At 35.1% G+C, this 21,424-nt stretch overlaps 1 protein-coding gene across 3 annotated transcripts; it reads right to left on the bottom strand.

Moving 5' to 3' along the window:
- Positions 1 to 2,846: 2,846 nt before the first annotated feature.
- LOC139962125 (EGF domain-specific O-linked N-acetylglucosamine transferase-like) lies at positions 2,847 to 21,417 on the bottom strand. Of its 3 annotated transcripts, none has more exons than XM_071962039.1 (16): positions 21,323 to 21,417; positions 18,518 to 18,720; positions 15,178 to 15,278; positions 13,830 to 13,941; positions 12,903 to 13,003; positions 12,033 to 12,140; positions 11,342 to 11,439; positions 10,428 to 10,531; positions 8,978 to 9,070; positions 8,489 to 8,647; positions 8,124 to 8,192; positions 6,594 to 6,655; positions 6,149 to 6,179; positions 4,798 to 4,889; positions 4,229 to 4,331; positions 2,847 to 3,149 (listed from the first exon to the last, which is right to left on the bottom strand). In XM_071962039.1, the coding sequence occupies exons 2-16, from the start codon at positions 18,698 to 18,700 to the stop codon at positions 3,003 to 3,005; spliced, it is 1,563 nt and encodes a 520-aa protein (XP_071818140.1). In that variant the 5' UTR covers positions 18,701 to 18,720; positions 21,323 to 21,417; the 3' UTR covers positions 2,847 to 3,002. The 3 variants fall into 3 exon arrangements, with proteins under 3 accessions (XP_071818140.1, XP_071818139.1, XP_071818141.1); XM_071962038.1 differs by lacking the exon at positions 21,323 to 21,417 and adding an exon at positions 20,888 to 21,316; XM_071962040.1 differs by lacking the exon at positions 21,323 to 21,417 and adding an exon at positions 20,810 to 20,831.
- Between the last annotated feature and the right edge of the window lie 7 nt (positions 21,418 to 21,424).

Below are 21,424 nucleotides of genomic sequence, written 5' to 3'. Positions count from 1 at the left end.
GTCTCAGAAATTAGTAATACCATGAATATAATGTAACAGTGATTTATTATTAAAATTGTTACAAGGCTTTGACAAAGAGATCAAGGAACCTTACAAAGTGGCATAGTTAATACTGCATTTAGCATGGAAGCATAAGCAAATTCACAACACTATAGTAATCAAAAAAGGTTTTTGCTATAAGGCTTTAAATGAAACTCAACAAATGATTTGGTCAGGTTCTCGTAGCTACCATGTGTACTCAACATAGACGTAGGAGGCGGGAGGTGGGAGGGGGGCTGGGGGGTGCAGCCCCCCAACCAAAAATGTTTGTGAAAATTCGGGCAGAGTGATGAGAATTTTTCGGGCACCTACTGAAACAAAAATAATCTGCAATATGTTTTTCAATGGTTAAACTGATATTATTATCATCATTATTATTGTAACGACTTCCCCAATAATTCTAACCAATATGGAAGGGTAATAACACGGCAAATAATTGTATGTTATTGGCATGCGATGTAAAAACCGATCCGTGCCTACATGCACATCAGCATGTTGAACGCGCGCCGAGCGCGTGAAAATTTTGGATATATTTTTCGGGCAAGTCGTTACATCCCCCCCCCCCAAATCAAATTAGGCTCCTACGCCTATGATACTCAAGCAAGTCAAACCTTGTCATCCCATATCACGGGAAGTACCCTTGTGCAGCTGCCTACATACCTTCAGATGTCATGAAATTTATGTTGAGATGACCCTTTATCCCTTATTCAAAGCAAGGGATGTGATATGACACCTAATTATCTTTACCTGTCTCTTTGCATTAAACCTAGCATATCCCTAGAAGCCCCCCATAAGATGCAATTTATTTGCAGATTAATATGTCTCTATATATTTTTTTTTATCACAAGCAGAAAACTTTTACCAATCACACAACCCAATTAGACTAGCATTGCTATTTTATAACAGCAATCCCAAACACTGGGTCTTGCATGAAAACATGAGTTGACAAAAATATATGCTACTTTTTCATTGAGAATAACCTACACTCTAAACAGATACTTCATGGTTTGGAAAGTTTGTAAAATGTACAATTATTTCAGATGCAAGAATGAGAGATTAAACTTTATTATGCCCAGGTTACATGTCTTATATATAACATATGTTTAGCCACCCCTCCCCCCCCCCCCCACACTCACACAAACAAACTTAAAATTGGGACTTTGATTATGGAATACACTGAACACTGTAAAAAGTCCATTTGTTTATAGAAATAGATTTCCCTCTGACGTACCCTTAAGTGTATGCTGAACTGAGATAATAACATGATTGGAAAGCAAACTTACTGAATATTGCAGACATTACACAACTTTTAACTTATAAGCAAACATTCGGTAGGCTTTGCTTATGAATTTCACTGCATATTGATAAAAGAATTGATAAATGTATTAGTCATAACAGTATAAACACAGCTTAGTATTAATGACATGAGAAGAAACCATAAAGTGACACACCCGCAAAGAAATCTTTTCAAACTGACATGAAAATAGTAAAAACAGCAATAAAGATCTTTACTGAACAGTTCCACTGCCCTTGATAAAATCCTTGCATATAAAATCACTGCTCAACAGGTAACTTCAAATGATGGTAGAAATGGAAAACAGGATTATTTCTTACACTGAAAATAAATAAGAATGGAAAAATTCAGAAAGTCTTAAGTGATTATAATGCCTCTATGTACACTTTTGTAAAAACATTATACTCTGTATTACTTGCCCCTCCCCTTCCCCCTTGTCAGAAGATAATATTTCAAGGAATCTTCGAGTGACAGGCAAAGTAAAACTCATAGCAACCAGAAAAATATTCCACATTTGTAGGGAGAAAAAGTGACCTCCTTCAAGGTTTCACATGTTTGATAAAGTTGTTTGGCTTAATATTTTTGCTCAATAACACCTTTATTACTTCAGGGAATGGATCACACAACATTATCTGTGATGTCAATATGGTTTCGAAACCTTTACTTTCCTTTTTTTATTATTTTATTAATCTGTCCTTGTCATGTGATCAAATCAGAATATATGATTGGCTATCAGTTTAATTTGCAATTCTGGGCTTCACCAAACTGAATATTCTTCTTCTGAGGGTAGCAGTAAATAGGAAGTTTAAAGGGGTCATCAGTATTGACCTCCGTAGCACACTAAAAACTGCCAGAATTTCTCAAAACTACTTTGCTACAGGCTGTGATCCTCCTTCAAATTATTCGCAGCCATTGAGGATAGGCAAAATAGGCAATTTAGTATCCTAAGTATAGATAACTACTTACAGAGTGGCGGTAAAATGCCCCTTGAAATTTGTGCATGGACAACCATTATCTGACGTTTCTAGCATATTTGGATGGCAATATTAGTGATGACGTTCAAAAAGTGACTGACCATTTAGTAAAGCCTTTTTAGCATATCTGAAGGAAAATTGATGACCTTTGAGTAACTGGCACTAACAACAACTATTACTGTTGCAGCAAGAAGTTTGAAAATCTCTATCGATAATTAACTTCCCATCCATAATTAAGTCAAATGAGTAATTAAGACACTTTGCTATACAATTAGAATAATTATGACTTCTGATAGAAACAGTTCTTAAAATAAAGAATAAAATCCCATACTTTAAACAATAAAATATTATTATTATGTATAAAATTTGAGCAGTACTCAGAGAAACGGCTGTATTTTGTTGTATTTTGTTGCATTTTTATGTACATTCCTGACCCTATTGCATTGCAATACTGCATTGCTAATAGCATACCAATCTAACAAAGACATTCCCCATTATAAACTACTACAATTGCCATATTGAAAGCACCTTGGTAAACATAAATTTTAAAAGGTTAAAAATACAAAAAATCTCCAAAAGGGAGTAATTGAAAATGTTGTTATTGCCATAAAACAGAGATTAACTGTCCAATATACTGTACTTATGAAATACAGCTTCACGGACTATAACAGTAACTCCAATGTTGACACCCGAGGTCAAAGTTCATCACGAAAATGCCTCCTGTAAGACTGGTGGTTTCTGACATGGTACAAGGCATTCTTCATCAGCCGTAAAAACTCTTTGACGTTAAAACTGTAATCGTTGAATTTACCATGAGGCGTCTTTAGGGTGGGATGCAAAGTCTGCAAAAATGTTGTGGAAAAATAAACGTTGCAAAAGCAATCAAGAACCATTGGCTGTAAAAATTTGTGAGTGTTTGGATGGACGGAATGAAGCGTATTTTAAAAAGGGGGAAGTGCAATATGGCAACCAAAATATCCTCCAAAAGCCTTCTAACATAACATAGTAGAAACGTCATGGTGACTGCCGTGGAAAGTTTCCTAAGAGAGTCAACAGTCCATATATCTATTTTTAACAACACACAGCTAACATAGGCTACCGGTATATGACAAGAGGTAGGAAAGGTGGGCACCGCAGAACAGGAGTCCAGGTCAATTAGAGGGCCCTGGAAAATATGGCAATAATAATAGGCTTTAAAGAGTGTGAGGACTCGCGCAAAAAGAAACGTCTAATGCCAGTAATCTGACCTAGTTTCGAATGAGGTGTAACAGAAGTGTTAGACACCACCATCGATCCTAGAAATACACACACAGCTTGCTACCTTCGGTAATTAGACACTATAGTGTACAGTCAGTACATACAGCTGCGGTCAATACCTACAGCACAGTGTACAAACAATACAGCGATGGACATCTCAGGTCCAGCTAAAGGTAACAAGGTATCAAGCTAAAGATACCACGTTTCATTACTGTTTGCATTTTGTAGCGACACAAACAAAACGTCACTTGCAAGCAACAGAAAGTTAACTTTTTCAGATGGCCGCACGCGGTTTGGGGCGAGTCTTCAATGCCTTTAATCACGCTTTAATAAGGGAAAAAGAAGAGTACAAAAAGGGGTTTCTGTGATATAATTGTCCCCTGGGGGGGGGCCTGACCTGGGTTCAATGCCTCTGATTTGTACACAAGTTGTTTTCACTCAATTAGAGGGCCCTGGAAAATATGGCAATAATAATAGGCTTTAATCATATTCACAGTACACTTCAATAAGGGAAAAAGAAGAGTACAAAAGGGGTTTCTGTGATATAATTGTCCCCTGGGGGGGGGCCTGACCTGGGTCTCAATGCCTCTGACTTGTACACAAGTTGTTTTCACTGGTATGAAGTCCAGCAGTGTCATGTGGCTCCTAACATTTATTCACTTACCTCATTGTGAGAAGCTAATAACTCTGTTTTCTCCCAAGTGATGTATTTCACTCCTCTCAATCTAGCAATATCGTGATAACAGTGGACGTCACCGCAATTGTATCTGACGTGATAAGAAATGCAGAAAAGTACCGAAAAATATAAGCATAAGGCACTTTTGATGAGTTTTTTGATATTCTGGTTAAATTTCTGAATAGATCACTAATATTGTTCAGAAATTTGATTACGATTGCCTAATAATGAGACAAGATTTCTAAAAATTATCAACAACAAAAATACACACAATTTACTTTTCAAACATGACTAATGATTTTGTCAGAATGTAACAAAACCATAAATTACATGGTAATTGATACTTCACTAGGTGATTTATTATCAATTTTTGGTTTTGATATAAACTATATACTTTGAAGGTTTTTGGTAAACTTGCATGAAAATGTTGAACAAATGCACAACAGCAGCAGGTATATAGTACCATAACACATATATCAAAGAGATCTACTGTGGGCACAGTGCATGGTACTCTTAAGATGTATAAAACAAGATATCGTTCTCTGAATCCAACTTACAATTCAAACAATACACCCCAATCGGGCAGGAAGAACCCATGGGTAAGTCCAGCTCCATGCATTCCAATAAATATGTCTGTGTTATGGGTTATCTGTGAAAAGAGATAAAGAAAGAAGATTTTGTTTTATTTCCAGTAAGACTTAAGATTCAAACTTTGCAAAGTAGACACAGAAAAACTTTTGAGAGTAGTGATCTGGGGTTTCCTCAATGCCAGTATGTAACATATTTACAAAAAAATAAAGTTGAAAAATATGAGCAAATGCAATGTACATAAATTCATTTCTGGATTTAACTAGGATCTGTGGTTAAAATGAAACAGTCTGAAACGAAACTTATATCATGAAGATGGGTATCCTGTTTGTCATGTATTTTATGGAATACACAATGCAGATTACAGATCAGAGAATAATTTAGCCGTAAACATCTTCTGTAGCAGTTCTGAAGTCTCTGATTTTTTTCTCTTATAAAATACTATACAAACATACATAATAGACACTTGGATCTAGCACTGCTACATCGAGATCGTAGCGCTTTTGACAACTTAGCCTTGGTCATTGGTAACTTGTCACACCTACACACCAAAGTGTGCACAATTCAATCAATCTCTCCTGGGGCACCACAGTGCACCACAACCACGTGCCCCCCGTGGGACTTCCCATAGGGTGCAGCCACAAACCGGTGCACTATTTAAGTTACCTCGCAAGTCCACATTTATACACCTGGGTGGAGAGAGGCAATGGATATTAAGTGCCTTGTCCAAGGACACAACGCAATTATAACCACTTGACCACAACGCCCACTATGGTTCTTATGTTTAAAAAATAGTGTTGTACATTCTTTGCACTTGTACAGCAGTTTGACCATTCTGTATAGTATTTTGCTATGCAATAGCGGATAAATTATTCCTGAAGATGATTTAGAGGCTACACACGTTAGATGGAAGATCTCAATTATAGTTAGAGTAATAAACTGGACACTTGTAAAGGGTTATGGGGCAGGTAACTTGCAAGAACTAGCAAATCCCTGTGGGTTACAAAGACTTGTGGAATTCTAATAAAATGAGATGAGTGGAGCTCTGAATTGGTGGAAGTATAATAAAAGACAAATGGCATAAAAAGGTCATGCATACAGCAATACATGAAAATAGTACTTGACATTTTAAACTTATGTATTGATAAAACAAAATTAATACCTTCAAGGAATGTGAGGTCGTTGCCAATATGTTATGGTGATAATACATGCACAGATACACAAACACAAAATGAAATGCTCCAATTTTGTTTGATCTTTTCTGATGTGACAGAATCCACTACGGATGTGGAAACTGATTTGATAAAGTTAAATACTCACTTCTAATTGTTCTTTAAAGGAAATAGTTCTCCTGATAAGAAAATGTAACAGAAAGACAAATATTCAGGAGGGTCTAAATGATATGATGAAATAGCAATGACACCATTATTATCTTGTTTCTTTTTCAATTCAAGTACAATCTCTTCTATGTACTATCAATATAAAATAAGTTTAAACTGAAAACTTACAGGAATGGTAGATTCCATCAAGCTTGAATACATTTATATATATATATATATATATATATATATATATATATATATATATATATATATATATATATACATATATATATATATATATATTTATGATATATATTATTTACTTCTAAATTTCATGTATGTTACAAAAAAGTTAAGTACTATTTTAATATATGTTGTTACGGAATTAGGTTAATGATAATATATCACCAAATAAGCACACTTGATTAAATTGAGGGACTCACCAATTGTAGACAACTTTCTTAACTTCTATATTTTTATAAGCATCTTCAAGGGCTCTTATCAGCTGTGGAATGTTAAAGGAAACGATATTGAAAGTAACCAAGGAAGTTCACAAAACTGATGTTTGGATCAATGTTTTGCATAATGATGTCACACTTCGCAGAAGTCATATTTATTTGCCAAATTCACCTTCCCTTAGTCCTTGCTATATTGGGCTCCATAACATGCAACTTTGCATTAACTTCAAAACAGCAAGAAGAGGAAAGAAAAGAAATATCAAACCATGGCTTGAAGAGCTCTCACCTTAAAACTTACATTATTCGCACATTGTCATAGTTTATATGGTAAAGGAATATAAACCATACTGTGTTACAATTAAAGTTCAAGTTAAGCTTCTACAATTAGGATTTTCCTTCTATTCAAGAAAGACTTGATCATATATAAACAAACCATTCGGCAATAAAGAAGAAATGTCGTGCAACTTCTTATCAAGTAACAACGAAAAATTCATACCAAGTGAATTGCAAGTGTCCTCAATCAAAAAGAGAATCTTGAATCCATTAAATAAGCTGAGTTAAACTGGACCAATAGAAATGAAGAAGGAAAACCAGAGAAGATAGGGCTGACTAGCCAACCTGACCAACAAAATCAACAATGTGACTCTCATTACTAATGTTAATGTACCACAACACATCTCATCTACTGAAACTGTCAGATTTATCTTAGCTAGAGATGTTTATAGAGTTGGGAGTACTTCTTTCAAATTGAATAAAATGGTAACCATGAAATATTCCAGAATAGCTAAAATCAGGTGGAAAGTGCTTCAAAACATAATCACCTAAATTCAGAAATAATCAAGATGCAAATCTGTTCCAATGCCTCTTAGAAGGCACTTCGTGGTACAGACACAATGCTTCATAGAAGGCACTTTGTGATGCAGTCACAATGCCTCTTAGAAGGCACTTTGTGATATAGACACAATGCCTCTTAGAAGGCACTTCGTGATATAGACAGTGTCTTTTAGAAGGCACTTTGTGATACAGACACCATGCCTTAGAAGGCACTTCGTGATGCAGACACAATGCCTCTTAGAAGGCACTTTGTGATACAGACACAATGTGTCTTCTAAGGCACTTCGTGATGCAGACACAATGTCTCTAAGAAGGCACTTCGTGATGCAGACACAACGTCTCTTAGAAGGCACTTCGTGAGACAGACACCATGCCTCTTAGAAGGCACTTCGTGATGCAGACACAATGCCTCTTTGAAGGCACTTTGTGATACAGACACAATGTCTCTTAGAAGGCACTTTGTGATGCAGACACAATGCCTCTTAGAAGGCACTTCATGAGACAGACACAATGTCTCTTAGAAGGCACTTCGTGAGACAGACACAATGTCTCTTAGAAGGCACTTCGGGATACAAACACAAACAAGTGGTTATGAACATGGTTGACTTCTTTTATTCGTTTGAAAAAGGTGGTAAACAAAATAGCTTAACCAATGGAATGTTGGAAGTTGATGTCACTTACCTCATCCTGGTTAACAATATTCCTGTGTCTACTTTGCCTCTCCAAAAATGTGATCCGAACTTTTCCTCTCTGTTTCAAAAAGGAAAACACAGAATGTTAAAAAATTTTATTAAAAAAATTGTAACTATAAATCACATGAATTTATTGATACATTATCACCTTAAGAAAAAAAAAGATCATACTTTTGTTTAATTCTCCAATCGTACCGTAGATTTTCTTTGTGACGTCATTTGTAGATGCACATTGTCAAACTTTGCTTTAATGATTTTCTTCAAATTGAATTCCAGTTTTCTGCTTTCAACTTAGGATGCACTATGGTCATTACTATATACAGATATATCGATTCAGGGTTTACTGAAATTTACCTGTGGTTTATTTTGTTTTACACCGAGCCTATGGAGGACATGTTGTGAGAAGGCTCTGATTACTTCACTACCAGAGCAGTGTGGAACCAGGGGCATATTGTAGAAGAAGCCAAACCTCATCCGAGGGAGCAAGCTAAAAACAGCTGATTTAACACAAACCTGTGATGTAAAAACAAGAAGAAAATGGAGGCCAATTTTGAAAATATTAAGAAATACACTTGTAAACAACTCTCACATGTCTGCGAGAGTACGATACACTCATCTGTTCCGCAAAAAAAGGAGTTGAAGATGCAACGCTAATATTATATACTTCACCAGATACTCAAATCAGAAAGAATTGGGGGAAATCTGATGTTTTGGGGTTTCCTTTTATTCCCTTCTTTGGGAAGGAAGGAGGAGGTGGAAGAGGGTGGGAGGTGTTGAGAAATTAGAGTGGCTTGAGTTTGTTAAACTGTTCCCTTCGAGAATTTTCAGGTGTGAAATCATTACCTTCTTTCCTTCCCAGTTGTTTAATTTGATAATTGGATTCTGTGTAAAAGCCTCCCAGGTTTGTTCAAACAGATCTCCATATCCATGATTGCCCTGCAGATGTGAAAAAAGGCATCCATTTGGAAAAACGATTAGAAGTGAACAAGCTATTGTAGCTTAAGATGTAATTTAGAGTTTCAAATTCAATCAAGACCAAAACATAATAAAACAAATGGAATTAATACGTCCATGATACATTGACTCGCAGACCTTCATCCCTGAAACCTCTTCTCATTGCATTATTCCAAGTGTTTGTCAAACCCATTCTGACACGCCAACAGAGAAACAATGATTTAGTAGGCCTATGTATTAAGAGCAGTACATCAAATTTAAAAAAAAAAAAAATTTAAATATTAAAATCATTCAGTGTTTACTATTAGGAGAGCAATAAGTGTCAAATTATTAAAAAATGCATACATTTTTTTTAAACTTTTAATAGTTATAGACATATTGAGTGAAAATGTCCATTGATATTTCCTTATTCCTGCATTGCAATATCGAGTGAAACACATGATCACATTAAAGCTACCACATAAAGTTCATGGATCATCACAATTAGTATAAAATTTCCTTCCAACGGCATTTCCTTGCAGACAATACTGCAGGGGCAAGACCTTTTCAATTTTGTAACTGTAGCCAAATATTGAAATTCTAAACTTTCATCAAAAGCTAAGAAACTTTATAAAGACAATGATCTGGCTTTTCGTGTAGCATCCTATCTACACCTAAATCCAAATGGCAACAGGAAGTAGGCTCTGAGGGATGCAAGAAAACTTTAAAGAAAAAAAAACCTGTTCCGCTAACATCTTGCAGATTCTTACAGAAAAAAAAAATACCTGTATTTGTAGAGGTAATCATTATCACCTTCTCACTCTCCTTGTACGATTTCTAATAAGGAGTGGACTATCAGTATTATCCTCGAAATGTAGTGGGTAGTGTCAACAATTTGATATCAACAGACACAATCATAAGTTACAGAGAAACTTCTCATTTTAATATCTATGAGATCTGACATAAGGGTGATAGTTCCATTTTGTTGTGCTTAAGGCCTAGATTTCAATTTCTTCCATATACTTGCTATTCTTCCATGTAATAAATATTTCCACATCTACTTAAATTGCCAGTAACTTTTGCAGACACAAAGCATGACACATTCCACTTTTTGCATTAAAACTATAGCAAGTCTCTGATTCAGTTAGGTCATCAACTGACCTTATAAACCACAAATAGTGTATTTCTGTCAAGCAGAAATTTCGTTTTTTAACCTCCAACTTTCTGGTAATTTTTAATATCAAACACTATGTAGTATTACACAAAATGATCAAATGTAAACCATCAAATATAAACCATCAAATATATATATTTTTTTCAGTACTGTTGATATAAATAAGGAAGTTACTGTGAAACCTACCATATCCCACCAGACAATATTGATGTCTCTTGAAAACGTTCCATTAATATGCTGAGATAAGTACAGATTGACAAAGTCACAAAAATGATGATACATGTTAATCCCTGAGAAGAGCAAAAGACAAAAACCAAATGAGTTTCTTCCATCCGTGATGGTACTACTATGATATTTAAACAGTGACAACCAACATATCTTAGGTTCAATGCTGACATAATATGCAGAGTTGTGCCCAGGATTTCCTGAGTGCCGGGTATACTGATCGATTTTTGAAGGTGCTCAGATGCCAAATGCTGTCACTTGTGTAGCTTTATAAGCACATACACAAGTACTAGTTTTGCTAACAATTTTCATTTTTTATGAAATTTTTTTTAGTGAAATATATTACGTACCTGGTACAAGTTTTTAGTTTGTTTCACTGAGAATTTACAACGGACCAATTGAGAGCCGTAAGTAATGTTTCTCACATGCGTTACTGATGCATTATTAGTCTGTATGATTTTGGCATAGGCTAGGCCCAATTTATGTTGAATATATTGTTAGGAATGTCGGGAATTTAGAATGAAACTAATGCTGGGCGGGATTCACGATTATTAAGACAGTGCTGGGCGGTAATTTTTAGTGCTGGGCGGGGCCGCCAAATGCCGCCCAGCGTGGGCACATCCCTGAATATGTATCTTCTATGTATAGCCCAGCAGTAACAAACAACAATTGATATATTAAACATCTAGTATTATTACAGTCACCCTTCATACAAGGTGGCAAAGAAAATGAGATTTGATGGGTTAAACCTCATCAAAGCTTTATAATTTGTTGTGTAGTACAATCTTCATTTACATATAATATAATCTGATAACAAATAAACCACAACAGATGAAAAGGCCAAGGTATATTACCAATGCAAGATTTAAAAATACCTGCATCCAGTTTCATGAAATAGGTCGGTTTCTCCAAAACCAAATCGCAGTCATCGAACTGAAAATCCTCATGTGAAACTTCTCTGAGTTCACCATACCTGTATAATTAGAAAAGGGTTAAATATCATCATTTCAGACAAAAATTGATAAGTAACGGAAGGAAATTATTTATAAGCTACAGACACAGTAGCTTCTACTGCAATATTGACTTAATAAAAACGTGTGACTTAGTGAAACTTTTGTTGATCCAAGGTGGGGGTTTGAAGTTGAAATATATAAATTCTGCAGACACCTTTCCTATGATCAGCTCAAAAAAACCCAGAAGGCCTCTTATATTAACTACAGCAGATTTATAAAACAGTGTGAAGTTTAATCAAGTTTTGCATTTGGATTTTTACTCTATTTACAAATTTGACCTCTGCTGACCTCAAATGATCTTTGCCCTCCACAAACAGAAACAATACGGTTTTACTTCATACCAAGTTCTAACTTCTAACTGTACCTTTTGAGTTGTCATAATTACAAGCAAGTGTGTAAACAGACACAAACATGCCATGACCATCACATGTTTTTTGGGGTTTTTTTTTGCCATTTTGGCAAGGAATCAAGAAACCTTTATGAACCTATCCTAAGAGCAAAGTATTTATTAAAGCAACAATAGAATTAACAATTGCTGCAAAAATCCTCTTACCATGATTGTAAAGTGGAGAAGTGCTCATTCTGAGTTAAAAGATAATTTTTGTTGACAACACAGTTTGCTTTCATGATACCAGGTGTCTCAAAGGCTGCAACACTGAACCTGTTTATTAAAACAAGACAATATTAAGACAATATTAAGACAATAATTAAAACAATAATTAAAACAATATTAAGACAAGACAATATTAAGAAACTGCTAGTCCTGTCAACATCATGAAAATTCCCTAAAAAAATCACATTCTTACCTTCTTTTTCTTATACACCCTCAATGCTTTATAACCTGACACGATTTCCTCACAAAATTGTCCTGCTCCGAGGACATCCACTTGATGTCTTTTATCTGAAGGAGTAGAGTGTTCCTCGGTGTCTAGATATCCTATTAAATGTGGGCACACGTACTACTCCCATAGCTGCCCATTATAGTAAACTACATTAATAAGTTGCACCAGGATATTTTAAAACTCACAAAGAATCATAAAGTAACTTGTTAGGAGACTAGAAATACAAAGACTCTTCCATTTGGTATGTTCAAGTTGAAAGAAAAAATGCTGATAGCCACAATTTATAGAGAACTGGTTTGCTTCATGTTAAATCATCAATTAACACTCAAATTAAATGTAAACTAAAAAGTACTATATACAAAACTTCAAACTGATCTGGTATTTCCCACAGAATAATAGAATATCGATAATGACATTATCATGCAAAAGAGTGTTGAAGAAGTTAAACAGAGAAAAACGACATTTGGTTTTGTTATTTGCATTGTTTATATCACAAGTGTTTGACGTTGCAACCTTTTTCAAAGGATGTCTATTGCATGGTATTGTTGTTGAATTGAATTGAGGTAGGCACAGGTACTTACTTTTCAACAGGGTTTTCAAATCTGTATCCTGTAAAATCCAGCATCAAATTCTCTGCAAGGCAGTGTCGTATGAAAGCTGAACAAGTTAACTTTGATATATGCTGCATAAGAGGAAGAGAAATGGGTAAAAATTAAATTGTCTTGTTTATCAATCTATTCTGAAGTCAGTTGACTTCAAAAATTATGTTTTAAGTCTTCACAGAGTTTCTGATATTTGAAACTCTTCTTGGTTAAAATAGGAGATATTTTCAGTGAAGCAAGATGTTTCTTGAATTTAGGAAAACAGTCTCATTCAGTGATATGCTGTGTATAAAAAAAAGACTCAGTTATCAAATGGGTACTGAACCATGTTAATCAAAAATATATATATAATACTTCATATAACATCACTCCCCTCCCCTTACCCCTGCCCACATTCCTATCCTTTCTCTCTTCACATTCTCCTGACCCACTCCCCCCCCCCTTTATCCCTAACTTTCTTCTTAGCCATCCCTTAAAGGAAGTGAAGACTTGCGCACAAAGAAATGTCTGATGCCAGTTATCTGACTTAGTTTCGAATGAGGTGTAACAGAAGTGTTAGACACCACCATCCCAGAACATACACACACAGCTTGCTACCGTCGGTAATTAGACACTATTGTACAGTCAATACATGCAACTACTGTCAATACCCACAACACAGTGTACATAGCAGTGATGGACATCTCAGTTCCAGATAACAAGGCACCACGTTTCATTACTGTCTGCATTTTGTAGCGACAAGAAAAAAACTTCACTTGCAAGCAACGGAAAGTTTACTTTTTTCAGAGGGCGGCACACCACCTTAGCTCTCTTCCATTCCTTAAATACTATGGAGGAATACAAGAAAATGTCAGTCAGTTGTTGTCAACTATTGATGATGTTTGACAGAAGAAAGGTCATCTTTACCTGCTCTAACTTTTGGCTACAAATCTCTTTCATGGAATTCTTCTCTTCTCTGACAAATCCAAAATCTGTTCGATTCCAGTATTTCCTTCTCTGCTCTTCCAAAGAATTGGCCCTAGAAAACAAAAAGAATATATTTTAATGCAAAAATAAAAACAAAAATAGGTGTGTCTACATAATTTCACAAGGCATATCAAAGGCACAATACTACGTAACAGTTCAGCAAAATGAGAAATGGCTGAAGGGCCACAAGAGCAGTGAGTTTCACATTATGTTGCATAAGCCTTTGAAGTTACCTTAAAGCTTTTGCAGCAACTGCTCAACGAAGAAAACCTGGAGTGTAATATGTTGTTTGAAGACTTGTAAGAAAGGAATGAAATAAATGCATATCCAAATATAGTGATCTTGGTGTGAGGTCGATGAACTAGTAGTAGCAAATTTTCTGGAAAACCTAGATTTTCTTTAAAATTGAGTATGTTTTCTGTACCACAAGTTTTGAAAAAAAAAGAAAAAAATCTACAAAAAACACAGCCTCCATATAATGCTTTGCTTTGAGTCTGAAATATTGATCATGAAAGTAAAATGAGAGGGGTGAATGTGGGGATAGGTGAAGGGGTCATGACAATAAAACATGGCTCCAACTTACAGAAAGCTAACCTCTTTGATATGAAGAAAGTGTGTGAAGTTAAATGTCCCCAATTTTATGCTGACCCTCTTAACACCTCTTTGTGTAAGCTACTTATATCAGACATCCAGTTGAGACACAGAACCAGCAGGACCAGAGAAGAATAAAAATCTAAGCTCTGATACTTTTGAATCTTGATATGAGATTTTAACTTGAAGAAACTTAAGGATTGGTTAGTACAGTTTGGTTCAGATCAAATGACACCCTGTAAGATGAAATATCAAAAGTTTTGGTGTTGATTTCCATTTAAAAAAAACTTGCAGCAGGAGGTCCACCTAGTTGGGAGGGGGAGGGGGACACATCTTCATGTGAATTTAATGTAAGGAAGCCAACCACAAGAGCACCTCAACAGGACCAACAAGGAAGACCTGTTGTTCATTCTGTACTACAAATTCCAACATTTGATTGTTTTTCAACAAAAAGCAGAACATTTTAATCATCTTTTTGTTTGTTTTATGTTTTCAACAAAAGGGCATGTTCTCATAACAGCTTTCTTAATTTTCTCAACAAAGGGTCCTCTTTTAAAAAATAAAAGGGCACTTTTAGTCTCTTTCAATACAAAAATGAAAAGAGGTACTTGCCATTAACAATTTATGAAAGGGACACCATTTAGATTTATCACACTACCAGCCCTGTAGCTTCACCACCCTCGGCTATACAACTTACCATCTTTTATCAAACGTTGTACATATTGGCCATTCTTGGTTGTGTCTGTCTTCATACTGACAGTTATCCTCATACCCCCAACACTTCCTCTCCACTGCATCCTTCAAAGTAAAACAAAAAAACAGAAATAAACAGCACTATGTGGAGGATTAGAGCCAAACCAAACCCAAACATGCATTTCTCATGTTCACGGTTGGGAAAGAACCTCAAGCACCATCTAACCCAGGGAAATTCACACAGTCCTTGCTAAATACCGTTTCAATTTTGTAACTGTAGCCAAATATTGAAATTCTAAACTTTTATCAAAAGCTAAGAATCTTAAAAAAGACAATGATCTGGCTTTTCATGTAGCATCCTATCTACACCTAAATCCAAATGGCAACAGGAAGAAGGCTCTGAGGGATGCAAGAAAAGTTTATAGGACAAAAAAACCCAGTTCCGCTAACATCTTGCAGATTCTGACAGAAAAAAAACAACCTGTATTTGTAAAGGTAATCATTATCACCTTCTCACTCCCCTTCTACAATTTCTAAAGAGGAGTTGACAATCAGTACTATCCTCGATATGTAGTGGGTAGTGTCAACAATTTGATATTCAACAAAACGATCAAACGACAAGGCGACACAGATAGCGTTCGAAAAACAATCCTTGAAAGTAGCCCAGCCAACTGTAATATTTCCAATTTACATAATACTGTATGTAACTGTCTATTATAAAATTCTAGTCAAATATATATATATATATATATATATATATATAGCAAGTATACTCTGTCGGCTGATATTGATGAAAGTGTCAGGGAAACCAACAATTTCAGGTAACAGAATTCAAGTACTCTATATTGGTCGGCATTATGTGGTTCTGTGTAAGTTCATCTGCTAAGTTACGTACATGTCCAAATTGGAGTTAGACTTTTTGAGTAGTTATATGTGCTTGAGAATGATGAGGAGCAAATATCAAAGTTTGCAGGGAACTATCATAGCCTACAAATGGTCAAACAAACGCAGAAGAAACTAATACATCCACTGGTTCTCTACTATTGCTAAAAGGTGAATATATTTGAGCTTAGCAGAACCTGTAGATAAATCAATTCTAAAATTGCAGGTAAATATAGGTAATTGCAAATGCATACTACTGTAAATGCCTTGAAAAGGGAATTATGAAAGGGAAATAAGGCTGGAAACTTTGGAAAGCATGTGCCAAGGATCGAGAGTTGTGAGCAGTCTAAGGCTGACAAAGGTTTACAGTAAAGAAAAATTGAAAAATAAAAAAAATAAAAAAGGATGATTGAAAACTTAAATTTCTTTAAAACGTAAGAAAAATAAGCTAACAAAACTAATTTAACCATTACCATATCTACATAATTATCATGAGATTTATGTTCAACATTGCATGTGCTTCAATTGCCATTTTTTTAAGTTCACCTTGATTTGTTTATGCAATATTTCTTTTAAAAAAAAAGCTTTTTTTACTTGACAATAACCACAGATTGAAAAAATGCCAGCCACTTGACATAATAACCATGATATTTATTTTGTTTCTTTGATGATGGAGAAGTTGTTCAACATAAGATTCACTATCACATAAGATTAAAGACCTTAATTTGGTTTGCTTCTCCTGTAATGTATAAGTGCACAAATCATGATAAATGTTATGAAGGGTTTGAAAATCCAACCAGAAAACAAAAAGGTTTAGTGGTTCCGATGTCTAAACATATTCATAGTGTGGTAAGCCATACATGTTAATATTCATGAACTTTTACACACCAAAAGGAAGTGGGATTATCTAATTACTAATGTAGCAACATATGAAGGAAGGTACATGTTGATAAAGTCTTTTTAGTGACACAGTATAAAAAACAGATATGCATGAATATTAATGAGGTCAAAGTTTATGATCTCATAAGTATGTACCTGTAAACTTACATTATATTATTTTAGCACATGTATAAAGCTAATGAGACATACTACTGCATAGAAATCTGATTAAGAATTTTATGCTCATTGATTAATGTTCATAATATGCACACAAAAACAACTTGGTTGATGTTATGAATAAAGTGTGACAAACCTAATATGCCAAGGATGAAAACCATGGAACATGACATAAAGTTGGAAACATCATGAAAAGGTGCTTACTATGTACCAACATCACCATACCGCTATGATCCAATTTAACATTAAGCCCGCCCATTATTAATTTTTATGTCATGGGAACCAAAACACTGTACCCATCTTGGGGCATAGATCTACCTACCAAGTATGACATTCATTCAATGTGTGTTTGTTGAGCAATCGTGTTTAATAGCTGGTATTGATGACTTCCTTTCCCATTCAGCCCCACCCATTCATGAATATTAATGAGGTAAAAATTGTTGTTGCAAAGAACATATACTTACTACATAGTTACGTCACCATACCAAATATGAACTAAATCAGCCATATGGTTGACGAAGAGGTCATGAATCTTATGTTAAGCCCCGCCCACTCATTATTCAAGTCATGGAGACCAAGAACAATTGGGCACATCTACACATCATGGAGCATCCACCTACCAAGTATGACATTGATTCAACTTTTGTGTGTTGTGATATCAGAATTTACAAGCTAGCCGTCACATACACACACACCAGCAGGACTTAAGTTTACTGAGCCTTCAGCATCGTAACCAAAAACTACAGCACTAAAGCCAAGCGCTGCAGCATGTGTAGGCTTTCTAGAAAATTCAAATTAAAAAATTGCTTCTAATGGAGTAAAGCATTAACTATACTGAATGTTAGCATGCAGGGCAAATTTAATGGTAATTACGGTTGTCCAAGACTTCCAAATTTCTGTTCAGACAACCAAAATCAGGTTTGGATGTCGTCTGCTGGACAACTAGCTGTTTACATCAAATTCAGATTACATTGTAACTAAGTACATCTCAAATGGTAAAATGATTACCTTGGTAACATCCTCCATCAGTTTGGAGATATTGAACTTTAAAAGCTGGTGTTCTATTCATCAAACATATACATCTCTCCTACAGTGTACATAATAGTCATTTGCTATTTTTGCAACATATTTTCTGGACAGCCAAAGTTACTGTTCCAACCACCAAAATGTCAGATTTTGTTGTCTATGGGACATTAACTAAAAAATCCTTAAAATTTGCCTTGACATAGAAGCCAGCCATAATTCACGTTCATATTGTCATAGTTTTATCAATTATTTATGCTCTGTGTATTTCCAGATCTCTTATACAGATCAGTGATGCTTTAGAGTTGATATCTCATTCAAAATCTGTGGATAAGAATGCAATAACAGCTTATAAGGAAAGAAGTGAGAACAAAAATACCTACTTTGGAGGGACATGAAGAGTCCAATTTGCAGACTTCACCAAACTCGGGGTTCGAATATAATACAAATGGGTAATGGCTCGGATGGAGGAAAAGCTCTTGCCCAAAGGTAAAAAGGCCAAAGTTGAAAGTAAATAGAGAAAGGGTGAAAGCAGAGAAATGCTGGACACTTGGATAGAACATCATCACTTTGATGAAGCGTGAGTCTAAGAGAGTGAAATGAGAAAAAGCTTGTCAATGTTTTGCAATTTGAAAGTAGAAAAAAAATTGCATGTAGATAAAAAAAATGCATAATTAATGATAGGCCTATATAGATCAAAACTAGGAAGGATTATAAAGGGAATAAATTATGACATTAGCAACAAACCTGGTCTTCAAATATCTAAAAGAAAACACTTTCTCTTTTTTTCTTTTTAAGACATTGGTATGTTTGACCTCTTATGATCTAATATTATAACAATATGATGAAAAAAATTATAGTATCAGACCATCAAGTTTAAATAGCAGTTTATTTTCTTACTTGATTATGTTAACCTTTTTTTTTTAAAAAACTGGTTGATGTTAGAAACCTCACAACTATAAAGTTTGCTCACTTGACTAGCCAAGTGGCATAAGTTTGAAGTAATGAAGTTGAAATTTACTCTTTTTTTTAATACCACTAAAATTATAGTATTGGAGACTTAACAGATTAATTATAGCTTTAATTTTGGAGTTATCATGTTTAAAAGGTTTGCTGCCTGTTGACCTCATGTGATTTCAATACGAATTGCATTTCACCAGGCTGAGGCTACACACTAGGTATGAAGTTCAAGGAAGATATATACTTCTTGTGTTATCAAGAATTTACAAGATTTTAAGATTTCACTTTCAAGGTTGACTGCAAATGACCTATGACCTCCATCAATTTTAATAGGATTTTTGTATTCAACAGTTGAACCAATGTACCATGTATGAAGTTCAACAAAAATTAACTTTTCTGAGGTATCATGTTCACAAAGTTTTCAGCCTTTGACCTCTATTGACCTCAAATGACCATTGAACTTCACAAAAACAATAGGCTTCTTGTACTCAATAATACAGATCCACAAACCAATTATGAAGTTAATCCACCAGTAACTCTTGCATGTGTCACAAACATACACACACACACACCATCACCACCGCATAGATTCTATTTGCCTCCGGCAAGGAATCAAACAAGGAATGAAAGTTTGGAGGGAATCTTTGGACCATGTAGATCCATGCAAACTTAAACTGTAAGTCCCATGACCAAATCAAATTAACCTATGGAGGAATACTGTTGTTCAGCACTTTAGTTGTCTATGACACTAAAGTAGCACTTATCTGACAAATCTGCAATCTATGAGCATATCACTCACTGTATAGACTGCCGAACAGCTTACATCACCAACTTTAGTGTCATAGACAGCGGCTATACAGACTTTGAAATTAAAATTAAGGAGGCACTGTACATCAAGAAACTCAAACCCGTTTTAAACAATCAACTATTTCAACATGGATCGTCATATATACTCAACTTATTTTAGAACCTCCTATATCTTTGAACATGGATAGTCATCATTAATACTACAACTTTCGTATGCACTATACATAAGTGACTATATTATTATCTATTTCCTGACGAGGAAGATGGGAAATCTTCGAAAACGTTTGAATATACACTACTATGACTTTCATCAACTGTTTCGTTTTATTTTGTTCGTTTATCTGGTTCTACAAATGTAAAACTCTTCCTAAACTATAGAATTCCCCTATACAATTGGAAACTAACTTTCTGAAAACTAGGGCTCAGTGACACTGACAGTGACACCAGTAGTATTTACTTTTATTTTGAGAATGATGCAACATTATGTGTGAGTTGTCACAATATTATCCACTAAGCCTCCTTTCTAAAGGCATCTATGATTTGGTCATAGAGCCTGCAGAATACATTGTTTCATGAAAATAATCAAATCCACTGCGCCTCTGTTCTGGGGTGAAGGCTCAGTCACATTGGGTGATAAAATTATAATTTGAGAACAACACAACATGGAAGTTTTCAATAATATTGACAAAGTCCACAGTCTTCTTTTTGGGGTGGAGGCAAAATCGGGGATCAAAACTATATTGATAACAGGATGTTGACTGCATGTACAGAAAATATTATGTAGTGAGGTTTCAAATGAGTGAGGTATTAGGTGTACCAAAAGAAATGGCAACATTCAGTATTAGCCACTAAGGTACAGCTTAGTCATAAAATAATAGTAGCCTATTAAAATAATGTCATATTTTAACTTTATTTAGGCTGGGCCTGTACTCGGCTACTTTGCGATGCCCATATGGTTGCCTTGGTTAGCCTAGCTAACTGTTCACCTGTCCTATACAAGTTGTTTCAGACAATTGACAGACTCTTCACTTCAGTTGCAGCCGGTGTAGATTCAAGATGCTGATTTGAGGTTATGATAATTTACAGAAGCGAAGATCTGAGGATTCCTTCTGGATTCGATCATTCATTGCTTTTACTTGACGTCTTTCGTTGACAAACAGATGTTTTATTTGGCAGGTACTGAACAAACACCGCCGTCAAATGTTAAATTTGATACTACGTAGAGATTAGCATTTATAATGCTGACCAGTAAAGGTTTAAATGCAACAGCTAAATAGTTATTTTCTAAATATCGGTTCCTCCCCATTGCCAAACTTTTGATTCAACGTGTCCAAAGCTGGGGGAAAAGAAGAGTCTTGATTGCGAGAAGCGACTGAAGTAAAATCATTTATCAAATACCAACAAATATGAACAAACATTACATTTATATCATAGCTGATAATTGGCTGACGTCTCCATATATTTTTGGTCAGAAACCCTAATATGATGTACTTTATCAGGTGACTGAGCATGTGACTTGTGCT

This window comes from Apostichopus japonicus, chromosome 20 (genome assembly GCF_037975245.1).
Source record: "Apostichopus japonicus isolate 1M-3 chromosome 20, ASM3797524v1, whole genome shotgun sequence".
In the NCBI taxonomy this organism is placed as follows: domain Eukaryota; kingdom Metazoa; phylum Echinodermata; class Holothuroidea; order Aspidochirotida; family Stichopodidae; genus Apostichopus; species Apostichopus japonicus.
The sequence above is the reverse complement of the archived record's forward strand: the minus strand, read 5'-3'. Positions and strand labels throughout refer to the sequence as shown.

What these genes read in the sequence shown, in the direction of transcription:
- LOC139962125 (XM_071962039.1), bottom strand. Translation starts at nt 18,700, where the DNA reads ATGATGTTCTATCCAAGTGTCCAGCATTTCTCTGCTTTCACCCTTTCT. An exon ending in AAGAAAGTTGTCTACAATTG is followed by an intron (nt 6,180 to 6,593) that starts GTGAGTCCCTCA and finishes TTTTCTTATCAG; the next exon opens with GAGAACTATTTCCTTTAAAG. An exon ending in TGGGGTGTATTGTTTGAATT is followed by an intron (nt 4,332 to 4,797) that starts GTAAGTTGGATT and finishes TTATCACGTCAG; the next exon opens with ATACAATTGCGGTGACGTCC.